Genomic DNA, 19600 nt, shown 5'->3' on the forward strand with positions numbered 1-19600 from the left:
CTTAATTGAAAATATCCATAAGATCATTTTTGTTTTGCCTTCTGAAAGTGGAGTAAGTAATTATTATGCTTCACAGGCCAGAAGTACAGATTTCCTATATCCCTGATTTGTGGATGGATGGAATGTTAGGAAGATACTGGGAAAGTGTGGTCTTCATCTCTGTGTTTGCTATGATTTTTTCTTGAATAGAACATGTAAACCTGTAGCAGTAAGAACATTGCCAATTTGGAAATATTTTTACTCCAGGAAATTTGGAAATGTGTTTGCTCATCAGAATGCTGGGTTAGATTTAAAGTTGTTGTCATTGCTGCTTTGTATAATTAACTTTCACTTCACAAAAACTTGACATTAAAGTATATGTCACAGGTTTGATAAGAATGTGCAAAGTTAGTTCCTCTAGTAAGGAATGTGGTTTCCCGGGAATCAAGTGAAATGTATTTTCTTTTTTTTAATTTGGTGACACATGATGAGCAAATATTGATTTTGTTGCAGAATTTTTAAGGGAATAACACTAATGGTTCGTTTCTATGAAATCTCTTCCAGTTTCATAAAATTTAATTGCTGATTTGGAATTTTGTTGCATTGTTTTTGTTGTTTGCTCTTTTGTCTGTTAGTCCATCAATATTTTATCACATTCAAGCTGTTATAGTTTATTAACACTATAAAGCACTTGCCTAACGTGGTTTGAGTTCCATCAACAGCACTAGAAAAAATATGTACACATTCCAGTCTTCCATTTATATTTATATTTTACTATGTTTAACTTGTGCTAGTGTGTTACCTGTAGGTTTGTTTATTCATTTAGAGTCATGGTCTTGATATGTAGCCTTGGCTGGCCTGGAACTTGCTGTGTGGATCATGCTGCCTTCAAACTCATGGAGATCTGCCTGCCTCTGCCTCTGGAATGCTAGTGATTGAAGGTGTGTATCACCATGCTAGGCCCATTCCTATAGGTTTTTAAGTGGCCAATTAATAGCTTCCTGTTAAAGTAGCAGATTACCTCATTACCAAAATGTATGTATGTATATATGTATGTATGTATATGCACACAGACAAATCACTGAACAAACCTATTTGTGAAATTTAATAGAACTTACATGTCTTCTATAACTTTCTAAATTATTGTCACACATTTTTTTTTACAGCTGGCACAACATGTAGAGCAGTGGTTCTCAACCTTCCTAAAAGCTGTGACCCTTTAATACAGTTCCTCATGCTGTGGTGACCCCAAACATAAAATTCTTTTAATTCCTACTTCAGAACTGTAATTTTGCTGCTGTTATGAATAGTAATGGAAGTATTTGATACGCAGGATATCTGATATGCAATCCCTGTGAAATATTTGTTTAAACACCCTCCCCCCAAAGAAGTTGCAACCCACAGGTTGAGAACCACTGCTGTAAAGGAACAAAGTTAAAACTATTTTTTTCTTCTGCTGGAATAACATGTTCATTTAAAAAATGGTTTTATTTTTAATTTATATTATTTTATGTGTATGAGTGTTTTGACTGCATGTGTACCTGGTATCTTTGGAAGCCAAAAGAGTCCCTGGAACTGGAGTTAGAGATAGTTGTCAGCCACCATATGGGTGCTGGGAATTGAGCCCTAGTACTCTGGAAGAGCAGCCAGTGCTTTTAACTGCAAAGCCATCTCTTCAGCCCCACATATCTTAATTTTTAAATGCATAAATTTAATTGTTCCTTGATATTCTAAATACTTTGAGATCCTTGCATAGTAAAAAATATTCTGATTTATTTGCTGTGGGAAGCGTCAACTCTATTTCCTTTATGAATTTTTATGGATGTGAATGTGCATGAAAGGAATATTCATTAGAAAATTGAATAAGTTATGTTTTGATAATATTATATGATCAAAATTTACATGTTCCAGAGTTTATTTAATATTTTTATTAGTCAGTTCTCAGTCTTTGAAACATCTCCTGTGAACAGATGAATGAGTTTTTCAGGTTAGCTTTAAATATTTGGTGCATATCAGAAATGCCTGAAAACCCCAGGCCCTTCCTAGATCAGCTAAAGTAGACTCTTGAGTGTTACTAAGACTTTTGGGGTCATTCTGACAAGCAGGTGAGTTGCTATCTCTGAACAATGCTCAGTTTTCATCCTGGATTTACAGTGGAATGAGGGAGTCAGATAACAATATTCAGGTTCTCTCATTAGTTAAGGGGGAGGGTCTCACTTACTTAGGCTGTGCAGCATCCCCAGGCTAGCTAACCTGCAAGCTTCCAAGAGATTCCCATCTCCACTGTCCTCCACTTGCTGAAAGGTAGCAGGATTGCACATGCATGCCGCTGCATCCTCACTTTTACACTGGTTTCTAGAATTAAGTTCAGCTCCCTGGGCTTACACAGCAACTGCTAAGCCACCATCACAAGCAGTGCTGTTTCAGAGGAATGAAGCAATAGTCTTTTGGGGGGAAGAGGGGTAGAATAAGTATTTATTAAAAGATGTTATAAAAGCTGGCACTGTGGCACATGTTTGTAATCCTAGCACTCGGGAAGGCAGAAGCAGGTGGAACTTACAGCCATACCACCCTAAATGTGCCCGATCTCATGTGAAGCAATATTCTTATAGCTTCTTACAGTAAAGTGAGGTAAAGTTGGGAGCAGAAAAAGTGTGAAAAGTTTGGGCCATAAGGCTTTTATACTCTGGGGAGAAGGACTTTTAGATTCCCAAAGCACAAGTAACTTAGGTTCCTTGACTGGGCTTAAGGTATATCACAATTCTTAGAGTTTTCACTTTCTTTCCTTCTTTTCTTTTTCTTTCTTTCTTTCTTTCTTTCTTTCTTTCTTTCTTTCTTTCTTTCTTTCTCTCTCTCTCTCTCTCTCTTTCTTTCTTTCTTTCTTTCTTCTTTCTTTCTTCTTTCTCTCTTTCTTTCCTTTTTTTTTTTTTTTGAACCTGGCTGCTAATGGCTGTAAGTGGAAGGAAATCAAGAAAAAGTAGAAGAAACATGGAATTGCACTAAGATGGCAATTTGAAAAGAAAAGAAAAAGAATGTGGGTTGGGAATATAGGTCAGTGGTAGAGTTGTTGCTTGGCATGTGCAAAGTTCTGGGTTCAGGAGAGAAAGTGGAAGGGGAGGGGTCATATAATTATCACCTCTCTCAACCTTACTCACTTCCTTGCACTCATTCAGTTAACACTGAACACCTCTATTCCTGATGACTGGAATGTAACTTTAAAGACACAGACAGGCTCAGTCCACCGTAATCTACAAGGAACTACTGATAGGTGAATGAGTGGCCAACCAATGAAATCCTGTGTGCAGCAAAAGAAAAGGTGCTAGTCACAATTAATATGCATCTCTCTAACTTCTTTTTTTAAATTTTATTTAAATGTTTTATATGTAATATATTGAATACTTTTTTATTCACAATTTGAATTTATTCACATTTGAAGGGAAATGATAAATTATAGGAAATGTGATCATATGAAACTGGAGGAAAGTGAGAGTAAAAATCACCTGCTGTTTGTATAGTTTACATTGTATTAGTCATCAGTAGTAGCAGGGAAGATGTGGCCACGAGGGGTTTTTTTCTTTTTTTTTTTTTAATTCTTTATTAATTGCACTTTATTCACTTTGTATCCCCCCTGTGGTTCCCTCCCTCCTTCCATTCCAATCCCTTTCTTCCTCCACCCTCTGCATGCATGCCCCTTCCCAAGTCCACTGATGGGGAGGACTTCTTTTCCTTCCTTCTGATCCTAGTCAATTAGGTCTCATCAGGAGTGGCTGCCTTGTCCTCTTCTGTGGCCTGGTAATGCTGCTTCACCCTCAGGGGGAGGTAATTAAAGAGCAGACCAATCAGTTCATGTCAGAGACAGTCCCTGTTCCTATTACAGTGGAACCCACTTGGATACTGAACTGCCATGGGCTACATCGGTGCAGGGGTCTTAGGTTATCTCCATGCATAGTCCTTGGTTGGAGTATTAGTCTCAGGAAAGACCCCTGTGCTCAGATTTTTTGGTCTTGTTGCTCTCCTTGTGGAGTTCCTGTCCTCTCTAGATCTTACTGTTTCCTACTTCTTTCCTAAGATTCCCTGCACTCTGCCCAAAGGTTGCCCATAAGTCTCAGCATCTGCATTGATAGTCTGCAGGGCAGAGACTTTCAAAGGTCCTCTGTGTCAGGCTCCTGACTTGTTCCCTCTTTTCTCCTTCTTCTGATGTCCATCCTCTTTGCCTTTAGGGATTGAGCATTTTAGCAAGAGTCCTCCCTCTTGATTGGTTTCTTTAGGTGTACAGTTTTTAAATAGCTCTTCTGAGGGTCTATGAAATTGTTCCTGAAATAGTTGCTTGATTTTCGGTGTTCCAATCCTGACCTCTAGTGGTTGCCCATGAAAAATCCCCCAAACCAAATCGCCTCTTTTTGCTGACTACCTATCAAATTCCAATTTAACTATCCTAAAAGACTGGACCTTTAAAGTGTTTAAAGACAGGCAGAGTAGCCGGTTGTGGTGGCTTACCCCTGTAATCCCAGCATGGCAGGCGGATCTCTGTGGCTTGGAGGCCAGCCTGGTCTACAAGTTGAGTCCAGGACAGCCAAGGCTACACAGAGAAACACTGTCTCAAAACAAAACAAAACAAACAAATAAATGAAGAGAGCCAAGTAAAGCAATGGACATTTTGACTAATTTGCTGCAATACTTTTGCTGAAGGACTTACCTTTAAAAGCAGCCAATGACTCTTTACTTTTGCATGTTAATTATCTTTCACTTTCTCCATTCATTTAGGATTCAGAAGGCATTACTATACAGACCATGAACAAGAGAAATTGATCAAAGAAAGGCAAACTGGATTCTCTTCTGTTGTGTTGCTTAAGTATGGTACAAGCCACACCAGAAAAGAATGGATTGGAAGCCATGATTTTATGGTGGGACACCGGTATCGTGTAGCCTCCTGGTGTTGTGCTATTTGTGCAAAAACATAAGCTAAATTTAATCATACAGAAATCAATTTGAGGAACATTATACAAAACAACTGGTCAGTAGTCTTCAGAAGTGCCAGGAACATGGAAATGAGGTGAAATCTGTCCTAGGTAAAAGACTAGGTGGATTGGAAATCTAATTTCAAAATATAGCATATGATTATATAATAGGTCAGAAAAAATGATATTTGTGGGGCATTGACAAAGGTTTCATCCTTCTTGGTTTTGTTCATTGTATATGATCTGTTTCAGTAACATACTGATATTTCGTGAAACTCAGTAAAATGTATGCAGAGATTCTTGGAACTGTTTTTTTCAGTCATTTTCCTAGATAAATTATTTCAATGAATGTTTTTTTTCTTTATTAATTATACTTTACTCACTTTGTATCCCCCCCTTGGTTCGCTCTCTCCTCCCGTTTCAATCCCTCCCTTCCTTTACCCTCTGCATGTATGCCCCTCCCCAAGTCCACTGATAGGGGAGGACTTCTTTTCCTTCCTTCTGATCCTAGTCAATTAGGTCTCATCAGGAGTGGCTGCCTTGTCCTCTTCTGTGGCCTGGTAATGCTGCTTCACCCTCAGGGGGAGGTAATTAAAGAGCAGACCAATCAGTTCATGTCAGAGACAGTCCCTGTTCCTATTACAGTGGAACCCACTTGGATACTGAACTGCCATGGGCTACATCGGTGCAGGGGTCTTAGGTTATCTCCATGCATAGTCCTTGGTTGGAATAGCAGTCTCAGGAAAGACCCCTGTGCTCAGATTTTTTGGTTCTGTTGCTATCATTGTGGAGTTCCTGTCCTCTCCAGATCTTACTGTTTCCCACTTCTTTCCTAAGATTCCCTGCACTCTGCCCAAAGGTTGCCCATAAGTCTCAATATCTACATTGATAGTCTGCAGGGCAGAGACTTTCAAAGGTCCTCTGTGTCAGGCTCTTGACTTAAGATCAGGGATGGAGATACCTCTTGAAGATCTCTTACTGTAGAGAATTGTTTTAGCAATTCTGGGTTTCTCGTTGTTCCATATGAAGGTGAGAATTTTTCTTTCAAGGTCTGTAAAGAATTGTGTTGGTAATTTGATGGGAATTGCATTGAATCTGTAGATTGCTTTTGGTAAGATGGCCATTTTTACTATGTTAATCCTGCCAAGCCATGAGCATGGGAGATCTTCCATCTTCTGATATCTTCTTCTAATTCTTTCTTCAGAGACTTGAAAGTTTTTTTCATACAAGTCTTTGACTTGCTTGGTTAGGTTCAAGACCAGGTAAACCAATTAAATAGTCCTATATCCCCTAAGGAAATAGAAGCTGTCATCAAAAGTCTACCATGCAAAAAAAGGCCAGGGCCAGATGGTTTCGGCCCTGAATTCTACCAGACTTTCAAAGAAGAGCTAACACCAATACCCTTCAAACTATTCCACAAAATAGAAACAGAAGGAACACTACCAAACTCATTCTATGAAGCCATAGTCACCTTGGTACCTAAACCTCACAAAGACCCAACAAAGAAAGAGAATTTCAGACCTATTTCTCTTATGAACATTGATGCAAGAATACTCAACAAAATACTTGCAAACCGAATCCAAGAACACATCAAAGACATCATCCACTACGACCAAGTAGGCTTCATCCCAGGCATGCAGGGGTGGTTCAATATACGGAAATCCATCAATGTGATCCACCACATAAACAAACTGAAGGAGAAAAACCACATGATCATCTCCTTAGATGCTGAAAAGGCATTTGACAAAATCCAATATCCATTCATGTTTAAAGTATTGGAGAGATCAGGGATACAAGGCCCATACCTGAACATAGTAAAGGCGATATACAGCAAGCCTATAGCCAACATCAAACTCAATGGAGAGAAACTTAAATCATTCCCACTGAAATCAGGGACAAGGCAAGGTTGTCCACTCTCTCCATATCTTTTCAACATTGTTCTTGAAGTTCTAGCTAGAGCAATAAGACAGTTGAAGTAGATCAAGGAGATACAAATTGGAAAGGAAGAAGTCAAATTATCACTATTTGCAGATGATATGATAGTATACGTGAGTGACCCCAAAAACTCTACCAGGGAACTCCTACAGCTGATTAACACCTTCAGCAAAGTGGCTGGATACAAAATTAACTCAAAAAAATCAGTAGCCTTCCTGTGTACAAAGGACAAAAGGGCCGAGAAAGAAATTAGGGAAACAACACCCTTCACAATAGCCACAAAGGACATAAAGTACCTTGGTGTGAACCTAACCAAGCAAGTTCAATGAATGTTTTAAAAATTAAAATTACTTATTAACTTTTTTCATGGTCTCATGAACTACAGATTTGGGAAAGCTCAGCTGTATGACCAATTTTTGGTCCACGTGGCATAAACTAGACCAATTTACTGCCAAGATCAGTTAATTCTTATATTAGCATCATAGTAACCTTTGCTCTTTACCAGTGACATTATCTGGTCCACCTTACCCTGTCATTGTTCATCTTGGACCATGAAGGTCTAAGTGGTCTTGTGTTTCTTATGCGATAGCTGGATTTTAAGAGTGACCAATCTAAAAGAGGGCAGATAATCAGTTAGTCCCTAAAAGCCAGGGCTCAAAACTGGCCTTGCATCACTCCCACCAAATTCTATCATTAACCTAGTGACCCACGTACCTGATTCAGAGGAGAGTCCAGAGGCCCTATCTCTCAGTGGGAGAGGTGTCAAAGAATTGTAGCCATCCTTAATCCACCACAGATACCTAATGGAAAATTTTACTAAATAAGTACCTGAGATGAAATTAATGTAAACACCAAGGATCTGTGTCATTCTTACAGTCCTAAGTTCTGTTTCTGGCTTTAAGAGCTAGAAACATGTGTTGTCACTTGAGTTTTTTATCTTGGCCATTCTGATGGGTGTACAGTGAAATCTCAGGGTCGTTTTGATTTGCATTTCCCTAATGGCTAATGACATTGAACATTTCTTTTACTGTTTCTCTGCCATTCGATATTCCTCTACAGAGAGTTCTCTGTTTAGCTCTGTTCCCCATTTTTTAATTGGATTACTTGGTTTGCTGCTTTTCAGCTTGTTTAGTTCTTTATATATACTGGATATGAGTCCTCTGTCAGATAAAGGGTTGGTGAATATCCTTTCCCAATCTGTAGGCAGTCGTTTTGTTTTGATGACGGTGTCCTTTGCTTTACAGAAGCTTTTCAGTTTCATGAGGTCCCATTTATTGATTGTTGCTCTTAGAGCCTGTGCTGTTGGTGTTCTGTTCAGGAAGTTGTCTCCTGTACCAATGAGTTCTCGGGTTTTCCCCACTTTTTCTTCTAACCAATTTAATGTGTCTGGTTTTATGTTGAGGTCTTTGATCCCCTTAAACTCAAGTGACAACACATGCTGGAGAGGTTGTGGAGAAAGGGAAACCCTCCTCCACTGCTGGTGGGAATGTAAACTTGTACAACCACTCTGGAAAGCAATCTGGCGCTTTCTCCAGCAACCAGGAATAGCGCTTCCTCAAGATCCAGCCATACCACTCCTAGGCATATATCCAAAAGAGGCTCAAGTACACAAAAAGGACATTTGCTCAACCATGTTTGTAGCAGCTTTATTTGTAATAGCTAGAGGCTGGAAACAGCCCAGATGCCCCTCAACTGAAGGATGGATGCAGAAATTTTGGTACATCTACACAATGGAGTATTACTCTGCAATGAAAAATAAGGAAATCATGAAATTTGCAGGTAAATGGTGGGACCTGGAAAGGATCATCCTGAGTGAGCTGTCCCAGAAGCAGAAAGACACACACCGTATATACTCACTCATATAGACATATAACATAAGATAAACCTACTAAAATCTGTACATCTAAAGAAACTAAGAGAGAAGACCCTGACTAAAATGCTCAATCCCCATCCTGAAAGGCAAAGAGGAAGGACATCAGAAGAAGAAGAAAACAGGAAACAAGCTAGAAACCCACCATGGAGGGTCTCTGAAAGGCTCTGCCCTACAGACTATCAAAGTAGACGCTGAGACTTATGGCCAACTGTTGGGCAGAGTGCATGGAATTTTATGTAAGAAGTGGGAAATAGTAAGATCTGGAGAGGACAGGAAACCTACAAAGAGAGCAATAGAACCAGAAAATTTGAACACAGGGGTCTTCCCAGAGACTCATACTCCAACCAAATACCATGCATGGAGATAACCTAGAACCTCTGCTTAGATGTAGCCCATGACAGCTTAGTGTCCAAGTGGGTTCCATAGTAATGGGAAGAGGGACTGCCTCTGACATAATCTGATTGGCCTGCTCTTTGATCACCTCCCCCTGAGGGGAGAGCAGCCTTACCAGGCCACAGAAGATGACAATGCAGCCACTCCTGATGTGATCTGAAAGACTAAGATCAGAAGGAATGAGAGGACGACCTCCCTCCCTTATCAGTGGACTTGGGGAGGGGCATGTGTGTAGACGGGGGAGGGAGGATTGGACTGGGGGAAGGAAGGAGTGGCTTATGGGGGGATACAAAGTGAATAAAGTGTAATTAATAAAAAAAAGACAAAGATAAGAAAAAAAAGAGCTAGAAACATTGAGATGTTTCTGAAAATCAGTTTTTCTTGGCTCAAAAATGGTAACAATGACAATTCTACAGACTTGTTGAAGAAATTTAGTGAAGAAAAGGCCGTAAAGTGCTGAAGATGGTGGGTTAATGTATGTCTTAATAATAATTACTAGCATTTGTCAGATACCACATATGCCCCTCACTTGATTTGCTTTTTGTGTGCGGTTTCCTTTGGCCAGTCCACCTTCCTGGGCTCCTCTTTTGGATGGATCAGAGGACCAGCACCTGTTCTTCTTACTGCCTGGGGCATTCTTTTATTTTGGCTGCTACAGATTTGTTGACTTTGCATGCCCTTGGTAACTTTTCCATTCCCACATACTACTATGTACCTTTAATTCTGATGACTAAGGACCCAGGTTTTGATGCATATGTGGCCCTTTCTTGACATTACTTTTTTAGCATTTATCCCAGTGCTGTCAGCACAGCTTTTGACAGCATTTCTCACAAGCTGCCAGCTTTCTCTGAACCCACGGTTGTCTGCTCATCACAGCCTTTCTTTCAGCGAGTGCTCAACTGTCACCCTTTATTAATGTAAGTTGTAGGAGCTTAGTGGTTAGCCTATCCAGAAACACTGTGATCTGCACTTGAGAGCAGTTACTTAATCTGGGTAATTAATTATAGGTGTTCTTTAAGGTAAAGGTGTTGCCTGACTGTGACTGAATTATGAAACAGCAGTGTCCAGCTAGGGAACCATTTTTTCATGCACAGAAGGTTGATCTCAGTTTGCTCTCACCAAAGGAAAGTGGTGACCCTTTCTGCAGCACATTGGGTTGTTACTGTCTCGGATCTTGAAAGCAGTCACGTTTCCATTTTGTTTTGTTCTTTTTGTTTATATTTTGCTTTTTAAGACAGGGTTTCTCTGTATAGCCTTGGCTGTCCTAGAACTCACTCTGTAGATCAAGCTAGCCTTGAACTCACAGAGATCACCTGACTCTGCCACTGAATGCTGGGATTAAAGGCATGTGCCACCAGAGCCCAGAAGCCAGCCACTTTTTTATGGGTATTTTCAATATAGAAACAAATAATAGAATCTTGTTTGGATAGGATGCATCTATTTCTGCTTTCTGCTCTGTAATTTTGCTTGTATAAATGGGAGAGTTTTAATTTTTTGAATTTAGAGGATACATTAAATAATACTGAAATAAAGGATAGATTCACTTAATTGTACTCTGAGCTTTTGACTGCTGTTATACGTGCCTAAGATAATCTATAAAGAGAAAAGGGTTGGTTTGGCTCACAGTTTATACGTTTCACTATGTGAATAGATGACCCCATTTCTTTGGACTTGTGAGTAGCACTTCATGGCAACAGTTCAGACAAAACCTCTTACTTCATAACCAGAAGAAGAGGCTGGAGAGATGGCTCAGAGATTAAGAGCACTGGCTGCTCTTCCAAAAATCCTGAGTTCAAATTCCAGCAGCCACATGGTGGCTCACAACCATCTGAGATGAGATCTGTTCCCCTCTTCTGATGAATAGGTGTACATGCAGACAGACCGCTGTATATGTAAAATATAAATAAATCTTTTTAAAAAAAGAAAAAAGAAATACTTAAAAAAAAAGAGTGGATAAGAAGCCAGAGTTCCATAATCCTGTTTAAGGGCTTCCTCACAGGAACCTAAGCTACCACCATATAGAGCTCTGTTGCCCCCGCCTCCAACTAGAACATAGGGTCCTTTGAAATCTAAGCTGTAATATTTACCCTCTCTCAAAAAAAACAAAAGCAATAAAGAAAAAAAGAAAAAGAATATGCTTTTAATGTAATTAATTAAGAGCTTGGCACATTTAAATACTAATTCATGTTTGTATACTCTTTTGTTGTTGGGTTGTTTTGTTTTGTTTCTAGAGAGGGTCTCAGGTAGCTCTGGCTGTCCTGGAACTTACTATGTAGACAAGGCTGGCCTTGAACTCATAAATATCCCTCTGTCTCCCAGGTGCTGGAACTAAACGTGTATGCCACTATGCCTGGCTTGTATACTTATTATTTTGCTCTTATACTAAAACATAGTAGTTAAACTTAATATTGTAAGTAACATGTAATCAAAACACATTTATTTGATTTTATTTAATAATCCCTTGTTCTTGTCTACTGAATAGCACACATAAAACATAATCTAAGAAAGAAATGAGGATCCTTTTGTTGTAATTATTTTTTTAACCAGAGTTTTAAAAGGGATGAAATTACTTTACTGACCCCTTTAAACCCAGAGTAGTGCTCCAAACCTCAAACAGATGTTAGCCACGTTTCTATATGCTGCTTTTAATGGTTGTGGTGGACATTTGATTTCATGTTTGCTTTCAACCCACTGCTGCCAGTGACTTACTGCAGTAGTCTCGCAAACACACTGCATCCTGGGTCATGAAAATGGAAGAGTCACAGAGGAGAGAAGGGGACATAGTCCAATGCTGTGAGTTCAGTTTAGGTTGGAGAAGTTCATTACAGGTTTTATCCAAAAGCATAGTAAGATTGGTTACATTTCTAAAGGTTAAATGAAAACTGATTGGGCACAAAGTTTTAAATACATGTCAAACTATAGTATTAACTTGGTTGTAAAGTTGGACAAAAGTTGAGTTTCCGAAGGTAAGAGGTGTTTCCAGGAAGTTCACACCTATTAATAAATTGTTAGATATAACGTCTGCCTGAACAGTGGAAACGTTTTGGAAATGACCCCTTTCTCCATTGTTGTTTTTTTTTAAGAGCTATTTTGGTTATCGGGAGATTAAAAATTTTTTATTTACATTTCTCTGTTCTTATTTTTCATAACCTTATTGCTTCAACATTTGCTTTTAATACAATTCCAGAGAAAGAGTTTTTACTGTAAATATGAGGGTGTTTCTTCTAGAAGAAGTCTAGTTGAACACATAGGGAAAAGAATCAACTACAAAAATACTATGATGGTTAGAATACTTTACTAAGTAAGCATGTACTATGTATATTCCTACACTATTTCGTGAAGGTCATTAAATTATACATCATGAGACTTGGGCTGGAGGTGATCTAATCCTGCCACTAAACATGTACATACACTTGGGATAGTCATGTTCATACTCTGAAACCTGAAAATTATAGTCCATATTATTATGAGAACCAGTGGGATTACCTTATTGTGTAAAAGCAAGGACAAAGCTTTACAGTGATGGAGATTGAATATGCAGTAGAAAAGAGTTTGGGAAGAATAGGAGGAGTGGGGAAACCATGAAAGGATTTGGGAAGAATAGGGGAAGTTGGGGCTAATTTAAGGGAAGTAGTAATACATTTGGGGGAACAGGTACATGTTGGATTTATCTGATGACAAGTTGATAAGCACTCAATTATGAGAGTTTATTCTGCCGAGCAGCAATAATGAGGTACATACTGTTAAGATGGGGTCTTTTTTTTTTTAATTGTGGCATACAAACTTTGACAGATAGTTAGTAGCTAGTTAAGTCTCCAATTGTAATATTAACCCACTTTAATGAAAATCTAAAATAGTCTTCCATCCTTTTTTTTAGCTGACAACTTGTAATCACAGTCTAGAATCATCTCTTGGATGGTGATGTCCGTTTGTTTTTGTCTTTGATCTTGGTTATACTTACTTCTGAGTTTGTCATTAACTAAAGTAAGCCAAAACCAAAATAGTTTATATTCTAGCTAGCCAAATATTTTGTATTTATCTTTAAATTTTTTTCCACTGTTCTTTTGTAATTTTGGTACCTGGCTGTAAAAAGTTGCTTAGCATATTAGTACAGGAACACTAGGTTACCTGGCTGTAAAAGGTTCCTTTGCAAATCTTTACATGTCATTACGTACCTTTTCCTAATCATCACTTTTGATCTTGGAGAGAAAAGTCAGAAACCTTTTGCAGAATACACTTAGTATGGTAAAGTTCACATCTAGAAGGCAGACAGATTCTGTGAAGTGGGCACATTAATAAAGCCTGAGGTTATGAGAGATGTCAGCAGAGATCTTTATTCTCACGTAGGAGAACTTGCATGGAAAGAAAGCAGCACATTCTTTGGAGACATTGTGATTCTGTTATCTTGAGCACATGAGATTCCGCATGTCTTGAATTTAATTGCTCAACAACTCTTTAGTCACTGTACTAAGCCAACAGTTCAACTTCAGCTCCAGTATGGCTTCCACAGAACTAGCTTATGTAATTCAATGTATACTTACATGGTTGTCATGAAAATGGAGGGGAGATTTTTCAGGGACACTACAAGTTACCACCTACATCTGAACAAATAGCTCCCCTCCACCCAGATGAGCACTAAAACATGCAAACAAGCTGGCAGTGGGACTCCCTTGTAGTGAGGACAGGTTCTTTTGTGTGGTATCCCCACTCAACAGGAGTTTTTCTCTTGTTTAGTCTACCACTGACAGGGTGTCCATATCACCCAGAAGTCCAGAGTAGGGTTAGAGAATTCAGCCAATAATTTTAAACATCACCATCATTTTCCCATCTTGAACAAGGAGAACAAGGAACTTTTCAAGCCTTAGACTTAGGGAAATAATCCACAAGTGAAGGAAGTCTTTATAATAACCAAGAAATAGATACAGTCTTTATAAAAGAGTAGCTTTATGTATTAAATAGAACATTGAGCTTCAATAAGTATGTCAGGGAAGTTTTAATTAGTATTTTATTGCTCTCACTGTGACAGAACATCTGACAGAAGGAAAGTAGAAAAGAAGGATTTACTTTAGCATGCTAGTTAAAGGGGGAGTATCTTCATGACTGGGAAGGGGACACACATCTGTGGCAGCAGGAGCACAAGGCTGCTTGCTCACTTTCAGCAGGTGAAGAAAGACTTCTCTGACTAGAAGAGGAAGTGGCCTATAACCTTCATGCTCTGTCTTCCACCTGCCAGCTAGGCCCTGTGTGCAACAGGCGCCATTATGTCCTGAAACAGCTAGGCCTTAGCAGATATTTCACATTTAGCCATAACTCTATTATAAGTAAAAAGGAGAGAAATTGGGAATTTTGTTAATAATGTGTGATGCCTTGATAAAATGCTTAGTAAAATAGTAATAGGAGATGTGGTCCTGTAGCTCTTCACTTTATTTATTTATTTATTCATTCATTCATTTATTTACTTTTTTCTGTTGCAGGGTTTGAACATAATCTTTCACGTAGCTTTGGCTCTCCTAAAGGTATGTCTGTTTTTATCTTAAATTATCAAAATATTTTACTTCTTTTGCTTGTTAGTGGCATCATTCTATTTATAACCTGTGACTCACTTTAGACTCTTTAAAAGTTTTATTTATGTGTTTACAAGTATGTATGTGTGTAACCTGGGTGCATGTATGATATGTGTGTGTGTGTGTGTGTGTGTGTGTGTGTGTGAGAGAGAGAGAGAGAGAGAGTGTGTGTGTGTGTGTGTGTACCACAGCATTGGAGGTCAGAGGGCATTCCTCAGGAACCACTTTTCTCCTTCCACTGTGGAATGTGAAGATAGACCTGAGAACATCAGGGTTGCACAGACATCGTGCTGAATGATACTGTGGACAGTAGAGAAAGGTGACATCTCTGAGAAAGTCTGATCCTCTCCTTGTCATTCTTTTAAATTTTCATTTATTTGGTATTTATTTTTCTTAAAATTCACTTACTTTTACTAACACTTAGTCCAAAAACATAAAAGATGCTTTTATTCAATATGAGTCAGATGATATGAGACAAAGTTGAAATCTATTTTCTGTTAGAATGAAGCTATTTTTTCTAATAATAAAATTGTCATAATAAAAACCCTGGAGGCACCTAAACATATAACTGAATTAATTAAAAGCTTCTTTAATAAACTAAAAAAGAAACTACTATATTTCAATTTCCGGTTCTTTCCCTTAATAGCTGAAAATATGTGGCACTTTAGAATTTGATTATAATTACTTTGCTGAATTTTATATCAGTATATCAATATAGCTCTAAGAGTAAAGTAACAGTAAGATATTTGCTATAGAGTTGGTAAAAATAACCCAAAGAAGACATCCTGTTATTGATGAGGAAAGATTCTGGTTAAATCACAGACATTGGGCCTGGACAGAGTAAGTTATACTTTCAGCCTTATTTTGTGACCTTTGGAAAATTAAGTGCTTAGAACTTTAGTTTTGAGATAAGAATAAAATTAATTTAAAATGGTATTATAACTAACTAGGATGATATATTAATTTCTGTATAACTGTCTAGGATATTTACTACCTAATTAACATTAGCTGCTATTATTGCAGTCATGTCCGCTGGTTCCTGTGACTGTGGAGCAGGTACTCTTAATTTTGGGAGCCATCTCTTCAGCCCCTACTTAAACAGTTTTCTTAAAATAGAAATACTTTTACTTAGTCTTTTCATAAAATTTTGAACTTTGTTTTTTTTTCCCAATATTAAGATAAATCAAAACCTTATCATGTACTCTCTCAAGAAGCCAGAATAAGGCTTAAAAATAAGTAGGCAGCTTGGGGGCCTCCCCATCTAAGAAAAGGAGAGGGGAGAACAGAGGAAGGGGGACATGGGAGTAGGACAAGGGGGAAATGAGGAAGGGAGCTAGGATCAGGCTGTAAAGTGATTAAATAAATAAGTAAATGGGAAAATAAAAAAATAAGTAGGCAGGGAAAGCATTATGTGTTTGAGACTAAAAATATCATCAAATCATAAGTACCTACAAGGGTGTTCAACAAAGTTTTAGTTTTTCCTATAATATATTTTTTTTTCTTTTTCACTCTTAGGATTATATTTTCCAAAAGTCACAGGACCAGCTCTGTACCAGCTTAATACTGTAGCTATTGATTAATTGCTTTCTTGAAGGACATGTTGCCTTGTTTGTAATATTTTTTTATTTTTTTTAGCATTTGAACACAGATGTAGCCTTGGCAGAGGACGTTTTTTGGCTTCTGAGTAGAAAGGCATTTGTTATCCTTTTTAGTGATACATGAACACTCTTCAGGAATAATATTGCAGAGTTACAGTGGTTAGAAAAGATGAAAGAGGAACCATTGGTAAAGTAGAGATCAGTGCTTGTGGCTACCTTGAATGAATCCCGAAACTGACTCCACACAAATACAGGATACGTGGGACTACACTGAAGGGAACGCCATCCATCTGATGACCCCACCTGGCAGACGGAACATTCAGCATACACAGCACTGATTGACTTCTTATTTCTTATATGCCGGGGGAAAAAAAAAGAATGTGCATATGTTTACATAAAAGTCACATAAAAACCTGACAACTGTACAGTAGTTCTAAGCCTAACTAAAGCTTGAGTAGATGATTTCTTGTGCATCTTCTGTGCTAAGTGCTAGCATAAGCACAGGCCCAAGTGATAACTGAAGAGGCCAAGGCCAGGTGTCCCTGGAGTATTGTATCTCAATAATGACAAAGCTCCAGTTAATTGTTTTTTTTTTTTTAACTTACTACTAGCACATCTTTTTAAAAATTTTTCTATTATATTTATGTTTTATTGTGTAGCCTTGGCTATCCTGGACTTGCTTTGTAGATTAGTCTGGCCTCAAACTCACAGAGATCCACCTGCCTGTGCCTCCCTAAGTGCTGGGCTCAGAGGCCTGCACCACCACCTGGCTCTACTAATAGTACATCTTAATTGAACATAGTAATAGGATTCTTTGTAATATTTTTATACATGTGTATAATGTAATTTGGTCATGGTCATGGTTACACTTGCCTCCCTTCCCCTGTCCTGCTGTTTCTATCCTCTCTAATAGTCCCCTTTCTTTCATGCTCTTTAAAAAAAACTGTATTTTCATGTGGAAGAAAATATGCACTATTCATCTTTCTGGGTTTGACAGATTTTACTTAGCATGGTGATCTTCAGTTCCACTTATTTTCCTAAAAATTGCATAAATCCACTTTTTATAACCACTTTTTCTATAGTGTATATTTACTACATCTTTTTTTATTGTCTGTTGGCTGGTTCTATATCTTGACTATTGTGAATAGCGTCACTGCAAACATAAATGTATGATGTGCTGGCTTGGATTTCTTCAGGTATACAGCCCTTAACAGTGATACAGCTAGATAGTATGAAGTTCTGTTTTTAGTTTGTGACAAACTTTGATATCATTGTCCAGAATGACTGCATTAGTTGACATGCCTAACCAGTGGTATATTAGGTATATTAGTGGTATATTTTCCCTTGTCTTCACCACTGTTTTTGTTTGTGTGTGTTTGCGTGAAACATAGTCTCACACATACATACTGTAGTTAAGATCGTGTAGAATAGTGGTTCTCAGCTTTCCTAGTGCTGTGACCCTTTAATATAATTATTCATGATTGTGGTGACCCTCAGCCATAAAATTATTTTTGTTGGTATTTCATAATTATAATTTTTCTGCTGTTATTAATCATAATGTAAATATCTGATATGTAACTCCTTTTGTGAAAGGGTGATTCAATCCACAAAGGGTTTGTGACCGCATGTTGAGAACCACTGATGTAGACATTGGAGCCAGACTGTTTAACTTCAAGTATCACCTCCAAAAAAATGTATCAAATGATGCATTCAGTTCATCCTCAAGAGTCTACAAACTCTTTACAGTTCCAACATTATCCAAGTTCAAAGTCTCCTAAGTCTCAAGGCAAACTAAGCTCTCTGTTCCTTAGAAAGGAAAAGTCACAACACAAGTTACATGCTTCCAATATAAACTGGGGACAGGCACATGCAAACATTCCTATTCCAAAGGCAGGAATAAAAAAAAAAAAAGTAAAAAAATCATCCCAAAGTAAGACCCAAACCAAGCAAGACCTGTATTAAAGCTTCAGTCTTTGTGTTTGGTTGAACCACACTGGTAGCCTGTAAGTACCTGTTTGGGCAAAACCATTTTTGCAGCCTTGCTGATGGGGACCATGAGACTGCTAGGCTGCTTTGTCAAGCTGGCTTTGCTCTCTACCTAGAATTTTCTGCCTTTATGGAGTCTCCACTGCAGCTTTAGCCTCACTCTCACAGCTTCACACTCCATCCTTTCACGGATTGTCTACAGGGTTCTCTCCCTGTAACATGCTGCCTGGAATCCCAGCCTTTCCTTAGCTTTCTCAGGGAAACCCTCCCATGACCCCACAGTTCTTACATTCTTTATGACTGCAAAACCAGTATTACCTGGATATTGCCAAAGTCTTTTGTCAGCACAAGCTATTCCTGGGCTCACTTAGCCATGACTGGCCTGTAAGCTAAGTGTTGTCAGAAGTGAGTCTCTAGGTTCTTTGGCTGTACAGGGTACCCTGAATCTTATCTCAGGTCTTGGAATCAAATTTTCATATCCACATCCATGAGCCTGTGATAGACAGGATGGTCCTATGCTGAGATGCTCGAGACACTTCTTCTCTTATGTACACAGATAGCCCTTGACTTTTCTGTGTTACAGCAACTCCATATCCCATGTCCCAAACTTTACACGTGCTCTGTTTCTGATTAAACTGCAAATTAAAAATAAAAGTTTAACCTCTCTTTTTCTCCCAATTTATCACTATAAATATGTCTGAATTAACAGGCTGAATTCCTCCCTACCTTGAACGTCCCTCTTCAAGGATACTATACACTACTTTGGTGAAAGCTAGCTTTTTGTTATAAATATTTAAGAGGAGTTATTTTTTAAAAGGCAGAATTCAGACAGTCGTGACAGTTCAGCAGTTGATTGCCACCAGGCCTAATGACCTGAGTTTGGTTCCTAAACACCTTATGATAGGAGTAGAGACCCAACTCTAGTAAGTTGTTCTGTGACCTCTCCAGGTATGCTGTACCGTACATACAAGCCCCCCCCCACACACACAAATAAAAAGTAATTTAAAAATAAAACTTTCTGAAGAGGAACAGTTTATTTGCCTCATGATTTTTAGAAGTTCCCTCCAAGACTGATTGGATAGTTTGCTTTGAGTCCGAGGTGAAGTACAATGTCATAGTGGCTGAAACACATGGCAAAGGATCCTCACCCAAGAATGGCCAGAAAGCAGAGAAACACAGAGAAGGATCCAGCTGGGGATGCAGCCTCAGCCAACCTACTTTTGAAAGCAAGCCTCACTGCTGAGAGTTTCTACCTCCTCTGTGGCAGGATAGAAAGTCTTTGGTGATACGAGAAGGGAAAGGAGCTCCTCACTC

General features: G+C 38.5%; 1 protein-coding gene across 2 annotated transcripts in view; it reads left to right on the plus strand.

Annotated features, from left to right (window-relative positions):
- Rabgap1l (RAB GTPase activating protein 1 like) overlaps positions 1–19600 on the plus strand; it is a 648858-nt gene that overhangs the window by 479803 nt on the left and 149455 nt on the right. For both annotated transcript variants that reach the window (XM_055624410.1, XM_055624411.1), the window contains exon 18: positions 14613–14654. In XM_055624410.1, coding sequence (XP_055480385.1) covers positions 14613–14654 — 42 coding nt within the window. The remainder of the gene's footprint in view (positions 1–14612; positions 14655–19600) is intronic.

The sequence above is a fragment of the Psammomys obesus genome, unplaced genomic scaffold (assembly GCF_907164565.1).
Source record: "Psammomys obesus unplaced genomic scaffold, mPsaObe1.curated_primary_1811, whole genome shotgun sequence".
NCBI classification, from domain to species: Eukaryota; Metazoa; Chordata; class Mammalia; order Rodentia; family Muridae; genus Psammomys; species Psammomys obesus.